The following is a 20,587-nucleotide window of genomic DNA, read 5'->3' on the forward strand; positions in this document are numbered from 1 at the left end:
GTTTGTGGGGTTCTTTCTACCGAACGGCGGGTCATTCGGTAGTTTCCATACGAATTTCTGGAAGTATGGAGGTCTCAGCGGTGTTTGCCTAGTCAAGTGTCCGATTTTAGTTCCAGACACTCGACGGCAAAACACCGCTGTTCGGTAGTTTAAGATGGCCGCCGCCACGTGTTTGTTTCCCGAATGGCGGCCACCCAGAGGACAAAGACTACATTACACTGATTGCCAATTACCCGTTTGCAACATTGTTGCAAACTGTAATTGGAGGCACACTTATTCCTGGGTGGTCTGGTTGTTCGGTAGTTTCACTCAATATAATGAATGGAGTGATTCTACCGAACAATCAGTGAATGCTGCATACATATCACCCAGGCTAAACTTAACACATGAATACATATACAATATTACAGGCAGCACACTAGAACATGCTTCACAGTCTTAAAGGGACAGTAGTCCCAAAAGTCCCAATGTGTCCATAGATGCTGTTAAAAGGGCCAGTAGCAGCAATATACCGTACAATATGCCCAAATATAAATCTTTAAGTGTACCAATTTTCCAGGGGCCATAGTCAGCAGGTAAGAGGCAGGCAGCCAGGCCCCTCCAATGTCCAGTTGCGAGGTGGGTTCCGCCACAAGTATATAATCATTAATTCTCCATGTCGTACTATTTTTAGTATTCCACTGATCTTTCATAGTCCATATGTTGACCATGTGTTGTTCCAGATATCACTTTTCACTAAATTTTCTAGTGCGTTTATATCCCCCCAAACCATATCAATGCGCGAATATGAGTAATGGACTCTAGAGAAAAAAGTGTATTCCAGTTTCTCTGGATATGAAGATCTCCATAGGTCAAAACAATCAAACTCGTTCTTTATATTTCTAAGATTTTTTGCCATTTTAACTATTGCTCTGTTCACTTGAGTATTGAGGCTAAGTTTCTTGTCTAAAACCGGATCCAACACACAGTTGAAATCCCCTGCCATCAAATATACTCCTGTCTTGATTGTTTCTGCCTGTTCCAAAATCCTTCTCAGTGTAACCACAGGAAAAGCATTTGGCAGGTAGATGTTGACTAGAGTATATTTAATTTCGTTTAGTTTACAAATCATAATTAAAAATCTTCCTTCCCTATCCACGTATTGGTAGATTAATTCGAATTTCACTGTATTTGCCACAATTATAGCAACCCCCCTTTTCTTACTGTCGCTAAGCGAAGCCTGGAACACGTATGGAAATCTATCCCCCCCCCATTTTACATTATCCCTCAGCCTCCAGTGCGTCTCTTGCAAAAAACCAACATCTATCTTTTGGTTGACCAAAAAATCATATACTAATGCTTTTTTAGAAGGAGAGTTCAGGCCCTGAGTGTTAACTGATATAATTTTAACCATATTCCCCACAAAAGTCTCCCATCATCCCAGACGGCATGTTCAACACTAACAACAAAACAAAACAAACACTAAAACATTCATACCCTTCCTTTCTAGTTGTACACCAGATAGGAAAGAATGGCCTCTCCCCCGTCAGAAAGGAAGGGTGGAGCCATTTTTTCGATAGGTGAATTTAGAATTTTCACCTTATCGGTTATTGTGTCTCAACCACGGACACATGGCTGGGAGCAAAAAGAGAATGCCCTTAAGTGAGAAATACCATATTTAGTTATATACCTGAGTGAGTTAACTTATTTTCTTACAGAGAGAGGAGAGAGGGAAAAAAAAAAAATACATATTTTCTATCTAATCATACAGCATCATATCTATAATATCCTGCGTTTTGTTACCTCTTATATCTTAAATTCTGCTTACTCTCCCTTCCTCTCTTTTTTTTCTTTTTCTTTAAATATCCAGAAACCTATTTGTGTCTCTTTATCGATTTTGTGAGTAGTGCACCTTTTAACCAAAAGTTTCTTAGAGGAGAGAAAAAAAAAAAAAAAAAAAATTACCCCAAAGCCTAATTCTATTACATAATTCTATTTCGTACTGGTCTTTTTATTGTTAACAGTTGTGCCCCTTCAGGGCTATTTACCGGTGTTTTATGGTTCCTAATAATTAAATTATTCTTCACACCAATGTGTTTTGTTTGTTTTTGTGGTTACTACATGTTATCCATTTCTTCCGTTAACGTTTTATTTTTAACCATTAAGCCCTGTTAAGGCCTTTTACTAGTGCTTTTGTGCTTTATACTATTTTACGTGCTTTTATCTTCTTCACCCTCTTATGTTTTGTAAACCATACTCCTTATCTTTAAACTATAAATACAGCATACTGTATGAATCAAAAAAACAAAAAAACAAAAAAACAAAAAAAAAAACACAACTCTTTTTCTACTACATATTATCTATTTCTTCCATTAACCTTTTATTTTTATCCATTAAGCCCTGTCAAGGCCTTTTACTAGTGCTTTTGTGCTTTGTACTATTTTGCGTGCTTTTATCTTCTTCACCCTCTTATGTTTTGTAAACCTTACTCCTTATCTTTAAACTATATGTGCATCATTCTGTATGAGTCATATAGAGGAAAAAAAAAAAAAAAAAAAAAAAAAAACTCTATATCTACTACTTATTATCTATTTCTTCCATTACCATTTTATTTTTAACCTTTAAGCCCTGTCAAGGCCATTTACTAGTGCTTTTGTGCATATACTATTTTACGTGCTTTTATCTTCTTCACCCTCTTATGTTTTATAAACCATGCTCCTTGTCTTTAAACTATAGGTACGGCATACTGTGTGAGTCGTTATCTTTAAAAAAAAAATAAGAAAACGAAAAAAAATAAAAAAAATTGTTCAATTATTATTTGATCTTTGTTAGTTCCATCCAACTGTTCAATGATTCTTTAGAGTCAAAGTTTTCAGCTTTCCCATTCCAGAACACCCTCAGTGTTGAAGGGAAGCCCCATCTATAATTGATATTTTTCTGTCCCAGGGTCGATAGTAAGTCTTTGAAGGTTTTTCGCCACGTTCTTGTTGAGAATGATTGAAATATGATCAGATTCTTAAACCTTTCCTCCATTGTCTGCTTATTCCTCATAGCTGCCATTATTCGTTCTTTTGTTTTGTAGGAGTGAAATTTTACCATTACATCCCTTACGAGAGTCTCCGAAGCGTTGTAGGGTTTAGGCAGTCGATGGCACCGGTCTGTCAGATAATCATGAATATCCCCATCTGGTAGCAAATTTTTAAAGAATTCCAGGAGAAATCCTTCAAGCTTTTCGTTGGAAACCTCTTCTGGAATGTTTCTTATTCTGATGTTAGCTCTTCTGGATCTATCTTCCAGATCGCAGATTTTAGTTTCAAGTACTCCTATTTTGTTTGTAAGTCCTGCAATCGTTTCTTGACTTATGTTGTATTTTATTTCTAATTTTTTGAAGTTTTCCTCCATTTCAGCAAGTTTGACTTGAATCGTTTTAAATTCCTGCTTTAATTCTCTCGTATTAGCCGTCATGTCTTCACCTATGGCTCTATGGAATTTCTCCAGATTTTTTGTCAGTATATCTTCCGTCATAGTTGTTTTTAATTGAGCCTCTTTATTTAAGCTGTAATTTATTTCCATATTCTCTTCAGTCTTCTGGGTTAATTTGAGGCTTTTGTTGTGAAGGTGAAAAATACCCCGAAAGTCTTTTATCAGGCTGGAGCTCTTTCCTTTCTTTTTTCTTCCTCTCCTCTTGAGCTTTTTTTGTAGCCATATCTTTCTTTGTTAGACCTTTTCCTTAGTTTCTAGATGTTTGTTGTCCTTGCCTTTATATAGACGGTGTTAGCGGAGGATGTTGGTGGAGGGGGTTAATATGGCAGGTGTAGCAGGGTTTGACCAAGTTGTAACAAAATAAAAAAAAAAATAACTAAATAAATAAAAAAAAAAAAAAAACACACGACCGGATACTTAATTTTTAGAGATTTTTAGAGATTTTATGAAGCAGTATTTTGCTCTTTGCTCTTTGCTCTTTTACTCTGTTAGGTATTTCTAATAACCCACTTGTCCTCTATGGCATTTGAAATACCTCCGGCTTTATACAAGCTTTGTTCAGGGTTGGTAGTTTGATAGAAATAATTTCCCGCTTCAAAATCGCTTAATATGGTTTGCATAAATGGCTTGGCAGAAAGTATGTTAGTGAGGGTTGGAAAGTATGTTAGTGAAGGCAAAAAAAAAAACGAAAAAATAATTGTTTATATCTTTTTCTCCCTTTTGTTATTTTTCTTAACGCTTCCCTTGGTAATTGCCCTCGGTAATGCCCTTGGTGGCTTGGTAGCTTGGTAGCTTGGTAGCTTTAGTCTTTAGTCTTTCAAGCCCCCCTTTTTAACCACTTTCACACATTGTACCTTCTCTCTGTAGCTCGTCCCTGCTGGTCTGGTTACCTTCGCGGTTTTTTTTTTTTTGCCGCTGTCGCTCTGATCAATCTGGTCGGTCTCCCTGTGGACTCCCCCTCCTCTCCTTCACCTCCGTTCACAGCTACCTTGTTATTGTTATCCGGTTTACAGCGTAGCTGATCGGCAAGTTATTGAAGCGTACCGTAATAAACAAACTGCGTTCAGTCAGCGTCTCTCTCTCTCGTATCACTTTTGTCCCGCTCACGCTCGCGCTCTCTACATCTCACTCGCGGGCATTCTTGGTCCCGCCTCACGACGTCAACGCCTTCACGTCCTTCCGTCACTTTAAGTTTAGGATACGTGAGCACGTGAACTCTGTCAGGAGACACCTAGAGACACCCGTGTCAAGACATCTGCATTTACACCATAACCACTCCTCTGCTGGTATTCGGTTCATGGGCCTTGAACATGTTCCACAACCGCCACGAAAAGGGAACTGGGATTTGAAATTGAGACAGAGAGAAGCCTTTTGGATTTACCAATTAAAAACCCTGTCACCATCAGGGTTAAATGAAGGCTTCTCCTATTCCCCATTTATTTGACAAACTGATTAACAATGATATTTCGAGTTAAGTTTATTCACATATGTATATATCACTTTAACACCGATATCTTAAAATTCTCTTTTTTATACCCTTTTCTGAAGGAGCATTGACCTGTTTAAACCTGCCCCACAATTATATATACTGAGTATGTCATTTGTAATTGGTACATGTACAGTTAGCTATGCACATTATACAGGCATAATTTGTTTGCCTACTACTCTATATATGCACAGCCTGCTATGTACGTTTTTCTGGCACACTGTGTTTAACCTGTTTTGTTACTATTATATACACTATCCATGCCATGTGTAATTGACATATGTACAACTTGTTACACCAATACCGGCATAACTTGTGTAATCAGGTTATTCACAATCATATACAGTGTATATACTATCTGAAACTGACGTAGGTACAGGTTGTTATTTACACTAGTATAAGCATAACACTATATAATTAGTTGGATATATAGCTTCATTTGCTATCTTTTCCTCAGTGTTATTCTTGCAGATACATAGTGTACTTCACATTCTCTATGTTGGTGTGTATAATTGCACACTCTATGGGTTAATCCTGGACCTCAATTGGGCACCCAAACGGTTAATGCTATTATGCTTTCAGTTCCACCTGATCGCCGAATGAGTCATGTAACGGAGCTTCTAGACACGCCCCGTTTGCCTCATTAGTGGGACGATCGTTGATTGGTGGACTTACTGATACAGGGTATAAAACAGACTGCTGGGCTAGCTGCATTAGCGTTACCCCTGATGACGGCGTGTGGAACACGCTGAAACGCGCGTCGGGTTTTAGCCACTTTTTCACTCACGATTTGAGCACTCTGCACAGATGATTTGTCACTTATTTAAACTCTTGGAACCTTTTCTAATGTTAGTTTGAGCTGAGATTAGAACACCCTCGAAGGTGTTTCCTTAGGAGTATAGGGTTTAGCATAGAGAGTGTTTGTTTGCTGGGAGTCTACAAGTGGGGGGAGAGGTTTATATTATATGGTTGGTTTTTTGATACCTTACCTAAACGTTTATATATGCTTATGCATTTACCTCTCTCCTTTATTTCTCCCCTCCTCTCTTATTGCTTGTACACCCTTAGCCAGAGCACTATTTAGTTAATCTCCTTTCTATTTTAGAAAGGTAGCTTTTTTAGTAGGCTATTAATTAGCCACTTCCATTTCGTGCCTGGCCTCTCCTCTTTCCTCTCTGTCTCTCTCTATTTAGACTGGTTACCATTAGTTTTTATTTTATTTTAAGTCTGGTGTATTTTTCTATTATAGATAAGTCTGGATTGGAACACCCTTGAAGGTGTTTCCCAGGAGTATAGGGTTGGAACACTAAGGGTGACTACTTGTGGAGGAGTTTACTATATGTGGGGCTATATGAATGTGAGATTATGATCCACACATTCCATTACCCACTACTCTCCACCTAGCCTCTCCACCCATATGAGTGTTTCTATACCCTTAGCCCAAGCATCATTGAGTCATTATTATTTTTCTTTTCTTTTTAGAAGGATTATATACAGTAGGCTACTATTTAGCCACCTATCTCTATTTTTGATGGTGGGTTATTCCTCTTAACTGACTCTATCTATTTAGATTGGTATTTATGTATACATTGTATTATATACCTTAATAAAGTTATTTATTATTTTCTTTCCTGTTAACATTTACTATTGGAATTGGACTGGGTAATTGTCCTCATGGTTGTCTCTTAGTTAGACCATTATTGCAATTTATATAGCGCCAACAGATTCCGTAGCGCTTTACAATATTAAGAAGGGGATTTAACTATAAATAGGACAATTACAAATAAACTTACAGGAACAATAGGTTGAAGAGGATATATATATATACCAAAAAAGTTATGATGGGGAAAAAATTGTGATTGAAAACCCATTCCACCTGAAGTCTGTGGATAGTTAATACAATGTTAAACAAAAATCTGCACACCACTAAAGCCTTTCCCACAGAAATCACAAATCTGCAGTGATGTTACTACCGCAAAGGATTCTGGGTGGGCATATGCAAATTAGTTTAACAAAGAATCACATTTTTGCCTCATTCCATTTTAAACATGGATTCCTTTGAGTCTGTGTTTGATGTATTCAACAGCGTTGAAACACAGGAATGAGGCAAAAATGTGATTCTTTGTTAAACTAATTTGCATATGACCACCCAGAATCCTTTGCGGTAGAAACATTTTGTGATTTCTGTGGGAAAAGCAAGTCTTATGGCTTGACTGGTGTGCAGATTTTTGTTTAACATTGTATTAACTATATATATATATATATATATTTGTTGTTGGGGACAAAAGCCTTGATAATGCAAAGTCGGTTGTGGTGTTCCGAAACTGACATTTCGGGCCCACCAGGGTAGTAATATGAGAAAGAGAGTGTCTTTTGAGATTAATCTAATGTTTGATGGCCCAGTTAAGAAGGTTACCTGAGGTTAAATAGCCAGGTAACCCCCCCCCACAGCCTTGATATTTGTGGTCAGGGACAAAAGCCGTGATAATACAAAGTCGGTTGTAATCCAAAGTCGGTTGTGATGTGCCAAAACCGATGTACGGATAGGCCTGTAAAAAAAAGAGGGCACTGACAGGCTGATCCCCCAACCCTTCAACCTCTGTAGCAATGCTGGCAGCACTCATACGTCCATTGCCCAAAGACAACCTCTGGATATGATGCTAAGCACGTGCACTCAACTTCTTTGGTCGACCATGGTGAGACCTGTTCTGAGTGGAACCTGTCCTGGGAAACTGCTCTATGGTCTTGCCCACCGAGCTGCAGCTCAGTTTCAGTGTCTTGGCTTCTTATAGCCTAGGACATCTTTATGTAGAGCAACAATTCTTTTTTCATTCTCAGAGAGTTATTTGCCATGAGGTGCCATGTTGAACTTCCAGTGACAAGTATGAGAGAGTGTTAGAGCGATAACACCAAATTTAACACACCTGCTCCCCATTCACACCTGGGACCTTGTAACACTAACGAATCACATGACACAACGGGGAGGAAAAATTGCTAATTTGCCCAATTTGGACATTTTCCACTTAGGGTTGTAGCACTTTTGTTGCCAACGGTTTAGACATTAATGGCTGTGTGTTGAGTTATTTTGAGGGGACAGCAAATTTACACAGTTATACAGGCGTTACACTTACTACTTTACATTGTAGCAGAGTGTCATTTCTCCAGAGTTGTCACATTGTTGAGAGATACTGTAGGTCAGGATTACAGAAGTAAGAAGAGTCAGTAAGCTGTCCAAAAGCGAAGATCCAGATAATCAGGGAACAAATAACCCACTATACGAGGAGCCAAGAGCAAACCCCGACAGGGCAATGACAATGGGGCAAAAACTTTATTTAAAGGAACACTATAGGGTCAGGATACATACAGGGGCACCGCGAGCGTGCCGTGTGCTTATCTTTATTAGGTAGATGCAGAGCATTTGCTTCCCGATCGGGAAGTCTGAATACAAGTGCCGATCGAGAAGGCTGAAGAGAACTAGTAGGCAGTACTCCCCAAACGATGTGCACAGTGCGCTCAGGAAGGTCAGAGCAGCCAGTAAATTGCACACTGAGAAACATGTATCGACACCCAGTGGTGTATCCTGGTTTTGTGCTGCCCTAGGCAGGACAAAACTCAGGCGCCCCCTCCCGCCCGCGCCACCCCCACCCAACCCTTCCCCCCGCCCGCACCACCCCCACCCTTCCCCCGCCCCGCCTTCTAAATACACACACACACACATTCACTTACAGATACGCATACACTAGCTAACAGAAACACACACTCGCTAACAGAAACACACACACACTTACAGACACACTCACTAGCAGATACACACACACTCACACTAACAGACACACACACACGCACTAACAGACACTCTAACAGACATACATACACACACACTAACAGACATACACACTAACAGACATACATACACACACACACACACACACACTAACAGACATACACACACACACACACTAACAGACATACACAGACACACTAACAGACATACACAGACACACTAACAGACATTCACACACACACTACACTTTTTTTTTTTTTTCAATTTACCCCCCCCAGCCTCCTTACCTTTGGGAATGCTGCGGGGGGGGGGTCCTATTTCTCCCTGGTGGTCCAGTGGCTGCTGGGCGGCGCTGGCGGGCGGCCGGCGAGGGAGCACTTCCTCTGAGCTGTCTGCTCAGCTCCCTCGCGCGCCGCACAGTGAGGCTGGGAGGCAGAGCCGGAATATGACGTCATATTCCGGCTCCCAGCCTCACTCTGCGGCGCGCGAGGGAGCTGAGCAGACAGCTCAGAGGAAGTGCTCCCTCGCCGCCCGCCCGCCCGCCAGCACTGCCCAGCAGACCGCCCGCCCAGACGGCATGTCAGTTAGCCGCAAGGCTAACAAGGCATTTGCCCTGGGCGTTTGGGGGCGGCTTTTTTTGCCGCCCCCTGGAAAATGCCGCCCAAGGCAAATGCCTTGTTTGCCTCGCGGCTAATACGCCCCTGTCGACACCCGATAGTATCTACACCGATAGACTCGACTTGTCGGGAAAATGAGAATGAAAGGAACATAAAACAATAGTAGATTATAGTGATCCCAGAATATGAAATCCGAGGAGCACAGCAAAAGTTCCCTTGCTATGCAAAAATCACATTTTATTATAGAACATAAGTACATAAGGCTACATAACTCTATAGCTCTCCTCCAATATTTAGATATAATGGGATACATTTAGGTTTAATTTATTTATCCTTTCTTTTTTGGTACTTATGTTCTATAAAAAAATTTGTTATTAATCAGGTATATATATTTGCATACCCAGGAAACTTTTGCTGTGCTCCTCGGGTTTCATATCCTGGGTTCACTTTAATCTACTATGGCTTTGTGTCAAGTTCAAGGGTTATCCCCTATTTAAAGGTTCTCTGGACACACTACAGGGACCCATTCTTTTCTTTATTTATTGAAAGGAACATAAGATACAAGGGAGCAGAAACCGAACTACAATCCTCAGGACTATACCTCTTCTAATGGATGAGATATGGTAGCACACTGGAAAAACAAGAGACCAATATAGACTCAAACTTCTCCTGTTCCTCCACAAGTGGGGTGGGGGGGATTAGTGAATAGGTTTAGTGAACCGTTATTATTTACAAGTAGTCTTAACAGAGAGGTATGGAATACATTAGGTAAGTGCATTCCTTTAGGTAAATCAAGAGCAAATGAGATAGGATTGATCCTATGCAGGATTCAAAGAGGGCCAGTGAATCAAGGAATCCAGTTTCATAGAAAGTACTCGGAACCCGGTAAGTAGGAACCACATAATGGCTTTTATCAGCCTGAGTCTTGTGCCATCTAGAAGCCTCACCCAAAAGATGCTGTCACAAGTTTTGTGTACGTTAGCCAGTTGTTTGCCTAGACCAGGCATTGACCTTAAAGAGAATGCAGGAGAATGAACCGTAGCATGTTGGCCGTATAGTACAAAAAATGGACTATGTACAGAGGATTCATGGGAGGCATTGTTAGGAGCTTGCAGTTTTGGTGTTTAGACAGAAAAGTGTATGTAGGTTGACACTGTTGATGTACCTTTCATGGCAATTTACCACAATTACTGCCTGTGTAAATACAATAGCACTAATGCGTTGTCTTATAGGCAGGATATGTGTATTAGCAGAGTAGAACTAAAACTATTGATATGTTTTGGAGCTTTTACAGTACATTTTGGAAACACTGGCAGTGTTACAGTGTCCCTGAAAGGTAGCTGGTTGTGTGTGCCGAGATTGGTACTGTTCATGGTTATTGGAGATAGGCTGATAATTTTGCATGGTTGTTGCTGTGAAGACACTCTGGCATCAAGCATGTATTCCTGATCCTAGAGTGTTAAAAACACCATCTAGCCTCCCTGGCTTCCCTTGCTTCCCTAAATATAGTTAAATCTTACTTTTATTCCAGTCTGCTTTTGCTGGCTCTGCCACTGATCTGCATGCTTGGCTGACATAATCAGAAGTGGGGATCTGAGCAATTCACAATGCTTTCCCATAGGAAAGCATTGGATTGGCTGAACTTGCCTTTCTCTGAAAAAAACACTGCCCTTTCTTTGAAAAAAAAACAAAAAACAGTGTTTACTGCAAAAAGCCTGAAGGGAATGATTGTACTCACCAGACCAAATACAATAAACTGTAGTTGTTCTGGTGACTATAGTGTCCCATTAGGCTTGGCTAGTTGTTTTGCTGCCCTTGGCAATATGACTGTTTGACTAACAACCTTAAACTGATGCTATTTTGTGAGCTAATGCTGTATTTAATCTTATATGCTAAAACCAGTACTGTAGCTGTCTGTGTGTGGCAATGTAAATATGTGTATATATTTATATGTGTATGAGAAGGGAACTCGTGCAGATTGTATGTTTGGAGAATGCATGTTCTATTCTTGTTTAACTATGTGTACGTTCATTTTGATCATGTAACGTAGAACATGACAGAGTTCCCAGGTTCACATCCAATGTTCTGTTTTTACCCTCAGATTAATCGCCCTCCTGTTAAGATCAAATTACTTACTTGCCAGGTGCGTCCAAATCTTGAGGATAAGCGCAGCTTCTACCTAATCACACGTAAGATTTGAAACATTACATGATGTTGTCTAAATATAGGAACCTAAATCCATTTAATCTATAAAAATAAGTAAAACCAACATACAAGTATACACCCAGTGTATGTATACATAAAATACTTAGTATTCCAGAAGTGTGATCATTTGTCTCCATTGTATGTATACAATATCTAGCTCCATATCGGTATCTCAAGGTTCCTACTCAGGCCTTAGGAATATCTTGCACCTTCCAGAACACAGGATCCAACGATAAGGGCATTCATTTAAACAATTGTAAAAACATACATAAAATTAAAAAACAATAAAAAGGCTGGGAAGTTTGCCACTTGTTCAGTAAGTGTTATAAGCATCGCATGTCCTTAGACAAAGTTCACTTCTGGCACTTCTGGCATTCCGCCTCACAGTTCAAATGCAGACGTATTTTGACCAGAATCTGTCTTCTTCACCCTGTGAGTGCCTATGCTTCCCACGTGTGTCCCGGTGTCTTTCTCTGTGTTCTTTCTCTGTCTTCCAATGCTAGCGGATTATGGCGTCACTTCCGTCTCCTGTGAGTGATGTCACTTCCGATGATAAGTATTTTGTTTATTCATACACTGAGTGTATATTTGGTTTTACTTACTTTTAAAAATGTTTGCAAGTGTTATTATTAATATTATCACCATTTATATAGCGCCAACAGATTCCGTAGCGCTCAAGTGTTGGGGAAGAACATTTTCATCAGTTATACATGCAGTGCAAAATAATTATTTGAAGTGCTAACCAACTTTTTTTCCACTTTTTAAATCCATTTCATATTTGACAATATTTTAATATCGATATATAAATGTACCTAGCGTCTTATTTTTTGCGTCAGCCAATGCTGTTTTGATGTCTTTTACAGATAACAGAACATATCACTTTCAGGCTGAGGATGAATTTGAGGCACAGATGTGAGTATTTTTGGGGGGCCCTAAGTATTTTTCATCTTCCTCTTAAATAGACCTCCCTCTCTTACCAGAGCCTGCTGTTGAGGATATCCTGGCTCTCCTTTCTCTCTTTCTAATTATACATTCTGTCTTTTATATTTCCATTCTTTTTCTTGTTATCCCAATTTCTCTCTTCATGTAACAGTTAAGAGTCTCTCTTATTTGTATGATATTGATATTGAAAGAGTTCAGAGAAGGGCTACTAAACTGGTTCATGCATTGCAGGATAAAACTTACCAGGAAAGGTTAAAGGATCTTAACATGTATAGCTTGGAGGAAATACGAGACAGGGAGGGATATGATAGAAACATTTAAATATATAAAGGGTGTGACAGATTCCCTATCCCTGGATTATTGTTTTTCTTTGATTGGTTCGGTATACGAACACCGCCGAACAGATGGAACAATTTGGTTCGTATACCGAACTATATACCGAATGGAGTGACCACACAGAACAGTCGAGTGCCGCTCATTAACCTGCCTGACCTCTTTTCACATTTTCGAAAAACACAATTACCAACATTCTAAGTGGTCGGCTGGGTGGCTATCGTTTGTATGGACGAACACTAGGCGGTGGCCATCTTAACTTCGCGAACGCATCCAGCGATGTTTGATCGTCGAGTGTATGGAACTAAAATCGGCAACTCGACGGTGCGAACACTGCTGGGACTTCCAGCCCTAAGTATGTTCGGTTTAATTTGACTCACTGGAGCGGGGTTTAGTAGAAACAAACTCCTGAACGAGGGGCACATGACCAACTCTTATACGAACATGTAAGTTCGGTATTTTATTATGTTTTGGAATCCCGAAAGAGACCGACCGCACAGCCTGAATCTATAGAACTCTTTTGGGCAAGCACCTCACGTGCGGTTGGTCTAAACTATACCCCAATGGCGTTTTGGTTCCATTTGTGGGATATGAGCACTTTTCGGATATGTTTTGCGCTCAGATCCAAGCTATCTGGGGATATATAATTTAAGGGGGTACTGTAACGGCACCCCGGACATAAAAGGGGTTAAACGCCGTTTAGTATTCCCCTTCCAGATATACAGGCAGCTACTGTAGACACCAATCCACCGAACCGGAGAAGCATATGAATGCCGTAAACAGCCGAATTGGAACAACCATACGAATAGGTTTACACTCCTAGCAGTCAAACTGGAACAGCATACCATAAATCCCCCCAAGAACGAGACAAGGCTCCGTTTTGAGGGTCAAGCAGGAACAGACTGTACTGGCACATACAGCCTCTTTTATTCACAATCCACAAACATAGTACTGCCCACAAGGTTTTGAAATACAACCAATCAATCCGTACAATACACACAGACACTCCCACACAAAATCTTCCCCTCTGCCTGTGATATGATTACTGAACACAATGGGTAATATAATTATCACAGGCAGAGAAACACCGTTTTTCTACATTATTCATAACTTTAAAAGTATGCTTCACAGTCACATAAAACTTACATTTTCAGAATCAGCATACTCACAACATATGTCAAAATCATCCACATTGGTCCATTGGTTCAAAAGATAGATCGAAGTCCTTGGTGACCAAAGGAAGCATGGCTTTTCTGCCCAAAACCAGTTCCACAGAGTCTTCTATCATGGAGATAATTGGTAAGTAATACAATTATCTCCAAGGACAGAGGCAAAACTCCATTGAACACATGGCAGTAAAATACAATAAAATACACAAGGTTACATTTATTACATAAAATACAGACAAGCAACATATCCCCAGATAGCTTAGGTCTGAGCGCACATTATTACTGAATGGCTCTCAGACCACACACATACAGTTCAATTGCCATGGAGCCAAAGTCTTTTATTACACGAATAGGCTCCATGGCATAGCTAATACAATACATACAATGGTGGATCACACTTCTTAAAGGACCACTCTAGTGCCAGGAAAGCATACTCGTTTTCCTAGCACTAGAGTGCCCTGAGGGTGCCCCCACCCTCAGGGACCCCCTCCCGCCCGGCTCTGGAAAGGGGAAAGGGGTTAATTCTTACCTTTTTCCAGCGCTGGGCGGAGAGATCTCCTCCTGCTCTCCTCCTCCGATCCTCCTCTTCTCCTCCCCGTCGGCTGAATGCGCACGCGCGGCAAGAGCTGCGCGCGCATTCAGCCGGTCACATAGGAAAGCATTCATAATGCTTTCCTATGGACGCTGGCGTGCTCTCACTGTGAAAATCACAGTGAGAAGCACGCAAGCGCCTCTAGCGGCTGTCAATGAGACAGCCACTAGAGGACATAGGGGGAAGGCTTAACCCATTCATAAACATAGCAGTTTCTCTGAAACTGCTATGTTTATGAAAAAATGGGTTAACCCTAGAAGGACCTGGCACCCAGACCACCTCATTAAGCTGAAGTGGTCTGGGTGCCTAGAGTGGTCCTTTAAGGCTTCTTTGATTCCATATTGATTCGGTCAAAATCTTTATTTTATTGCCCCAACGTGCTTGTGATAACAGTTCTTTGGTTCATCAGTGCAGGAACAGACAGGAAGTGTAACATCAATATGCTGCCCCTCCATGGCTTAGCTATATGGGTTAAATGAGTTCATTCAGTAAATCCAAGAATCTACCGAACGCCAGGGCAGAAATACATGAATAGACCTTTCTGCAAAGGAAAATAAAGTATTTAAATGCCGGTCCATAGTCAAAAGGCAGCAGGCAGGCAACCAGGCTCCTCCAATGCACAGTGGCGAGATTGGTCTCGTCACAGGTACCTAATTGTTAAATGCCTATTTTGGGGTGTATTTGATCTGTATGTTCTGGACCTGAGACAATGTAATTATGTTATGTAATTTGTAGCAGTATACTTTCTGGAATATGTCAAAGGAAACCCCTTGCATGGGGATTCACATAAAAGGCTGTGTGTGGTCCCATTAAAATCAGTTCAGCTTCACCCTCAACACAGAGCCTCGTCTTGTGTTTGTAAGGATCCGCTATACCTGCTTCATTACTGCTCGGATTACTGCTTGGGAATACTTCAGCATTACTCACACTAGGACATCTCTGGCGGCGTAGACCCCTCTTCTCTCAGGGTGACCACTACAAAGGGAATCAACACAGTAAAGGAGGAGACTATATTTAAAAGCAGAAAAACTACCACAACAAAAGGACATAGTCTTAAATTAGAGGGGCAAAAAATTAAAAAGTATTTCATGAAGTATTGCATACAGAGTGGGTAGTGAAAGCATGGAATAGCCTTCCAGCTGAAGTGGTAGAGGTTAACACAGTGAGGGAGTTTAAGCATGCGTGGGATAGGCATAAGGCTATCCTAGACTAAAGATAAGGCCAGGGACTAATTACAGTATTTAGAAAATTGGGCAGACTAGATGGGCTGAATGGTTCTTATCTGCTGTCACATTCTATGTTTCTATGTTTACACTAGTTGGATCTCGGTGCTGCAAAACAGCAAAGATGAGTCCCTCAATGCAGCATTTGGTAGTGATGGTCCTTCAAATTGTAGCCACCACCAGCTAACAAAGCAAATTATTAACGAGGTCAGGTCCTTGCCTGGGAACCAAGTGTGCTGTGACTGTGGCGCCTCAGGTAAGATGCCATCCCCCTGTCAAGGTCTGCTTGCTACCTTCTTTTATTTCTCCATCTGCTTTCCTTCTTACGTTGTCTTTTTTGTATCTATCTATCTATTTATACTCATATTATGTGTTTTTCTAATTTGTTTTACAAATATTTGTTTAGAGTTAACATACCTTGTGCGTAGACAGATAAAGGTACAATATTTAGCCATTAACCATTTCGACGTGGCCAAATTCCTGTAAGTCTTTTTGGCTCAGTCACAGTGTTCAGGGCCTCTAATTGGCAAGCTTCGGGTGCTGGATAATCATCTGGTGTTTGTCAGGTTGCTTAAAAACTGTTTGACCAAACCAGAGGAACTGCATCTGTAGCACCATAATCACTACAGTAAGCTAAATGATAATGGTGCTTCTTGGCACGTCAGCTTTATATATCACGATAGGTGTATTTCCAATTTTCCTTGGACATGTGATACAAAGGTATTACAAAAATGTCCTTTTTAAAGGTTCATGTCCTGATTACAAAGCCCAGTGCACACATTTTCCAGAGGCTCCTTCAGCTGTATAAGATATTTGACTTCAAATTCTTGATCTGCACAATAAACATTTGATTAACATAACATTGTCCTATTATAAAGTGAAAAATAAAAATTACGTTTCTCCATAACAAAGTATGACACTTTATTTTCCTTAATTTATTTAATATTTTTCACTAGGTTTTTAAACCCTAAACTACATCATCCAAAAGTGAAGGCTGGTCTATAGGGGCAGGTGGGTTGGCGCCCCCAGTTTTGGTTGCAACTTGCAACAATAATATCTATTGACAATCTATTGATTGTCTGTGGGTACAATCATTACAGACACATTTTTTTTTCTAACACACACACATGCGCCTTTCAGTGTTACCTAGTTACATACCTGAAAAGAAACTCGCGTCCATCAAGTTCAGCCTTCCTCACATTTGTTTTTTGGATCAACAGCAAAAAACAAATGTGAGGAAGGCTGAACTTGATGGACACAAGTCTCTTTTCAGCTATGTAACTATGTAACTATGTAACATTGAAAGAGCATGTGTGTGTGTTAGAAAAAAACACCTGTCTGTAATGATTGTACCCACATTTTCCATTCCACCCTTTTTTGATTACTGGAGATGCAGAGGGTTTTGTACAGGAACATCATCTCATGGTCTCATGGGGTTAAGAGGGTGAAGCCCAACAAGTCGGGGCGGGTTGCCACTTACCATGAGCAGCCCTCTTAACGCTTTTTTCATAACTTAATTTTGTCAGTCTTCCTGTACTAGTCCAATAAATAATTTTTTCAGAGTTGGCCCCAGTTTTTCTCAGCTCATTTATAATTCTTAACTCATCAGACCTCTTCATAGATCTGACAATAAGGTTTATGTATTAGGAGAATTTCTGTCACCATCAGCAGAAATATTTCATAGGTTTCCATGGCGAATCTTCCAATTTTAGAACTTCACTCAATATATTCAATGTGTGTACACTCAACAACAATGTGTGCTATTTGTGTGTCGGCCTGAGCGTACAGTATTTGGTTGTTTGGTACTGTCTGTGAGTAGAGTATTTAGTACAGTCTGTGAATGTAGTTTTGGTTATTCAGTACTGTCTGTAAGTACAGCATATGGTACAGCTATTACTTGCAGTGATTGGTAATGTCTTCCCACATGTGCAATATTTAGTTGTTTGGCTGTTGCTCCATGTACCGTAATTAACTTTGCGTACTAGCATATCCGGCACTTGGTATTACCCATTAGAGGAAGTGCCTTATATGCACAAAACATGTAAGGATCATATAAATGTATAAGCATATTTCCTCCCTCCTCCCCAATGCACCCTGTATGTCACCATGTACATATTTTTATAATAAAAATAAAAGCTCTGTGTTTGAATCCTGCTGTCTGACTGTCACAGATTAAGACCTGGCACCTTGCAGGTTTCTTTTTTGCTTAAAGGACCACTATGGTGCCAGGAAAACATACTCGTCGGGTTCTACAGGGAGGAAGGGGTTAAACTTACCTCTTTCTCCAGCGCCGGGCGGAGAACTCTCCTCCTCCTTGGCTGAATGCGCATGCGCGGCAATTATCAATGCTTTTATCAATGCTTTCCTATGGACGCTGGCGTCTTCTCACTGTGAAAATCACAATGAGACAGCCACTAGAGGCTGGATTAACCCATTTATAAACATAGCAGTTTCTCTGAAACTGCACTGTTTATAGAAGAAAGGGTTAATCCTAGCTGGACCTGGCACCCAGACCACTTCATTAAGCTGAAGTGGTCTGGGTGCCTATAGTGGTCCTTTAAAGTGTAATGAGTACCCATCAAACAGGTGTTTATAAAGAACATATGGATCTCCTTTTATTTGCTATGCTGTTTTTTTTTTAAATTAATTATTACCAATCCATGCCATATTTTATACTGTCTATGTGTGCAGTCTTATATGGCATTTGGCACTGAACCTAGTACAGTGTAAAACTGTACAGATTAGATGAAAAACAAAGAGATGTGGCTTAATCTTTAAAGTGTCAGTTCTTTGGAATACAAAGTGAATTAAAAATTTAGGTAGTAAAGCTATGAAACCCGTCGTCTCTGGTCCGTAAACTTATGGATCAGAGGGTAGGGTGAGAGGTCAGGGTGGTGGTTCCAGTTCCACCTGAATGCGGGCTTGAACCCTAGTATATACATAAAAATAACAGAGAGAAATGTAGATTGGTTAGCTCCCCCTTGAAAAGAAGAAAAGGAGAGCTCGCCAATCAGCCTGGTATTTAGAAAAGAACACTGATTGATACAAAAAGATATCAATAGGTATATCAAAAGATACCACACGTCTCTACAGGAAAAGCATATACTGGAAACACTCGATACAAATGTATCCTAACATAGACAGTGAAACACTGTAACTTTATTAGACAGACTGTAGAGAGGATACAAAGTGTCAGTGTCCAGAGAAAGATGCTTTAAATCCTAAACGTCCTCAGTGAATATATTCCAATACCCACTTAATAATAGGTTAAATGCTAACGTTTAGCGATATATTCCTATTGGGTACTCCACTGTGGAATGGCATAATGGATGTGATATCTCGAAATCTTATAGAAGTTGGACAGATGAATCAATGGAGACAGTGTAGCATAGTGTAAAGAGGGACGTCGTCCAATGGCTTACAAGTAATATTATTAAATAATAAGAGAGGACACAACCTGTCCGTTATTTAGAAGGCTTGTAAATTACTTATTGGATGCCTAAGAGTGATAGGGTGGGGTATATACAGTGGTATAGGTGGTAGCATAAAGGACATTAAAAATTTAGGCCAGACCATTTATATTAAAGTGAACCTGTTATGTACGTTTTAACTTTAGTTAAATAGTCCCCAAATACATTGAGTACATCATATATTCAATGTATAATATTGCGATTTACTATTCTTATCCCTGTTCCGGCAACACTGTGGCCTAAACTTTGTGGTTGTTACTTTTTTTGTAATACTCACCTCTGCTGTGCCTGCTATCCTGAGCACTAAAGGGTCAGGAACACAAATGCTTCCCCATGCTTCCTGCAGCTCCTGTCAGCTCCCTTCTCCTCCGCGCCGGTCCGTGCAGCTCCCTCTGCAAGTCCCAATGTAAGTCTTGTGAGAGCCGCGGGGTCAGAGCGTGGCCGCGAGACTTACACTGGGACTTGCAGAGGGAGCTGACCGGACCGGCGCGGAGGAGGAGGGAGCTGACAGGAGCTGCAGGAGAGGTAAGTAAATGCTATGCCAGCCCCCTCCTACACAGTGCACACCACTAGACCACCAGGGAGTGAGAGCCCCCCTCCTTGGCCAGCTAACACACAGGCAGGGAGGACAAAAAAATAAATACAAATTTAAATAATAAAATATTAATAATAATAATAAAAAATAATAATAATAAAATTAAAAAAATATTAATATAACAAAAAAAATAATATTAAAATTAAATAGTTAAAAAATAATAAAAATGCCCACCCCCCACCAAAGCTCTGCATCACACTCTGCATCACACACACACACACACTGCATTCATACACATACACACACTGCACTCATACACATACACTGCACTCATACACACACACTGCATTCATTATATACACACACTGTAAATAAATATTCAATTAATATAATTTTTTTAGGATCTAAATTTTATTTAGAAATGTATCAGTAGTTGCTGCATTTCCCACCCTAGTCTTATACTCGAGTCAATACGTTTTCCCAGTTTTTGGGGTAAAATTAGGGGCCTCGGCTTATACTCGAGTATATATGGACACTCTTCACTGTGAATATGGTTTTGGGTATGAGTGTGCACCTAGCAACAAGACTGAGCTACTGAATACTCATTACATGTTATATATTAATGAAATTGCTGAGTATATTATGCATATATACAAGTGTATGAACATAAATATTTTAATATTTACAGATATAACAAATATACACACCAACACACATGTGTGTATATATGTATATATATAAAACATTACTCTCAGAATCACATTAATTA

General features: G+C 40.1%; 1 protein-coding gene across 1 annotated transcript in view; it reads left to right on the top strand.

The window, feature by feature from the left end:
- LOC134610685 (arf-GAP with SH3 domain, ANK repeat and PH domain-containing protein 3-like) overlaps window positions 1–20,587 on the top strand; it is a 208,792-nt gene that overhangs the window by 75,160 nt on the left and 113,045 nt on the right. The window contains exons 12-14 of the mRNA XM_063453797.1: window positions 11,451–11,538; window positions 12,418–12,466; window positions 15,909–16,069. Coding sequence (XP_063309867.1) covers window positions 11,451–11,538; window positions 12,418–12,466; window positions 15,909–16,069 — 298 coding nt within the window. The remainder of the gene's footprint in view (window positions 1–11,450; window positions 11,539–12,417; window positions 12,467–15,908; window positions 16,070–20,587) is intronic.

The sequence above is a fragment of the Pelobates fuscus genome, chromosome 1, assembly GCF_036172605.1.
Source record: "Pelobates fuscus isolate aPelFus1 chromosome 1, aPelFus1.pri, whole genome shotgun sequence".
Lineage (NCBI taxonomy): Eukaryota > Metazoa > Chordata > Amphibia > Anura > Pelobatidae > Pelobates > Pelobates fuscus.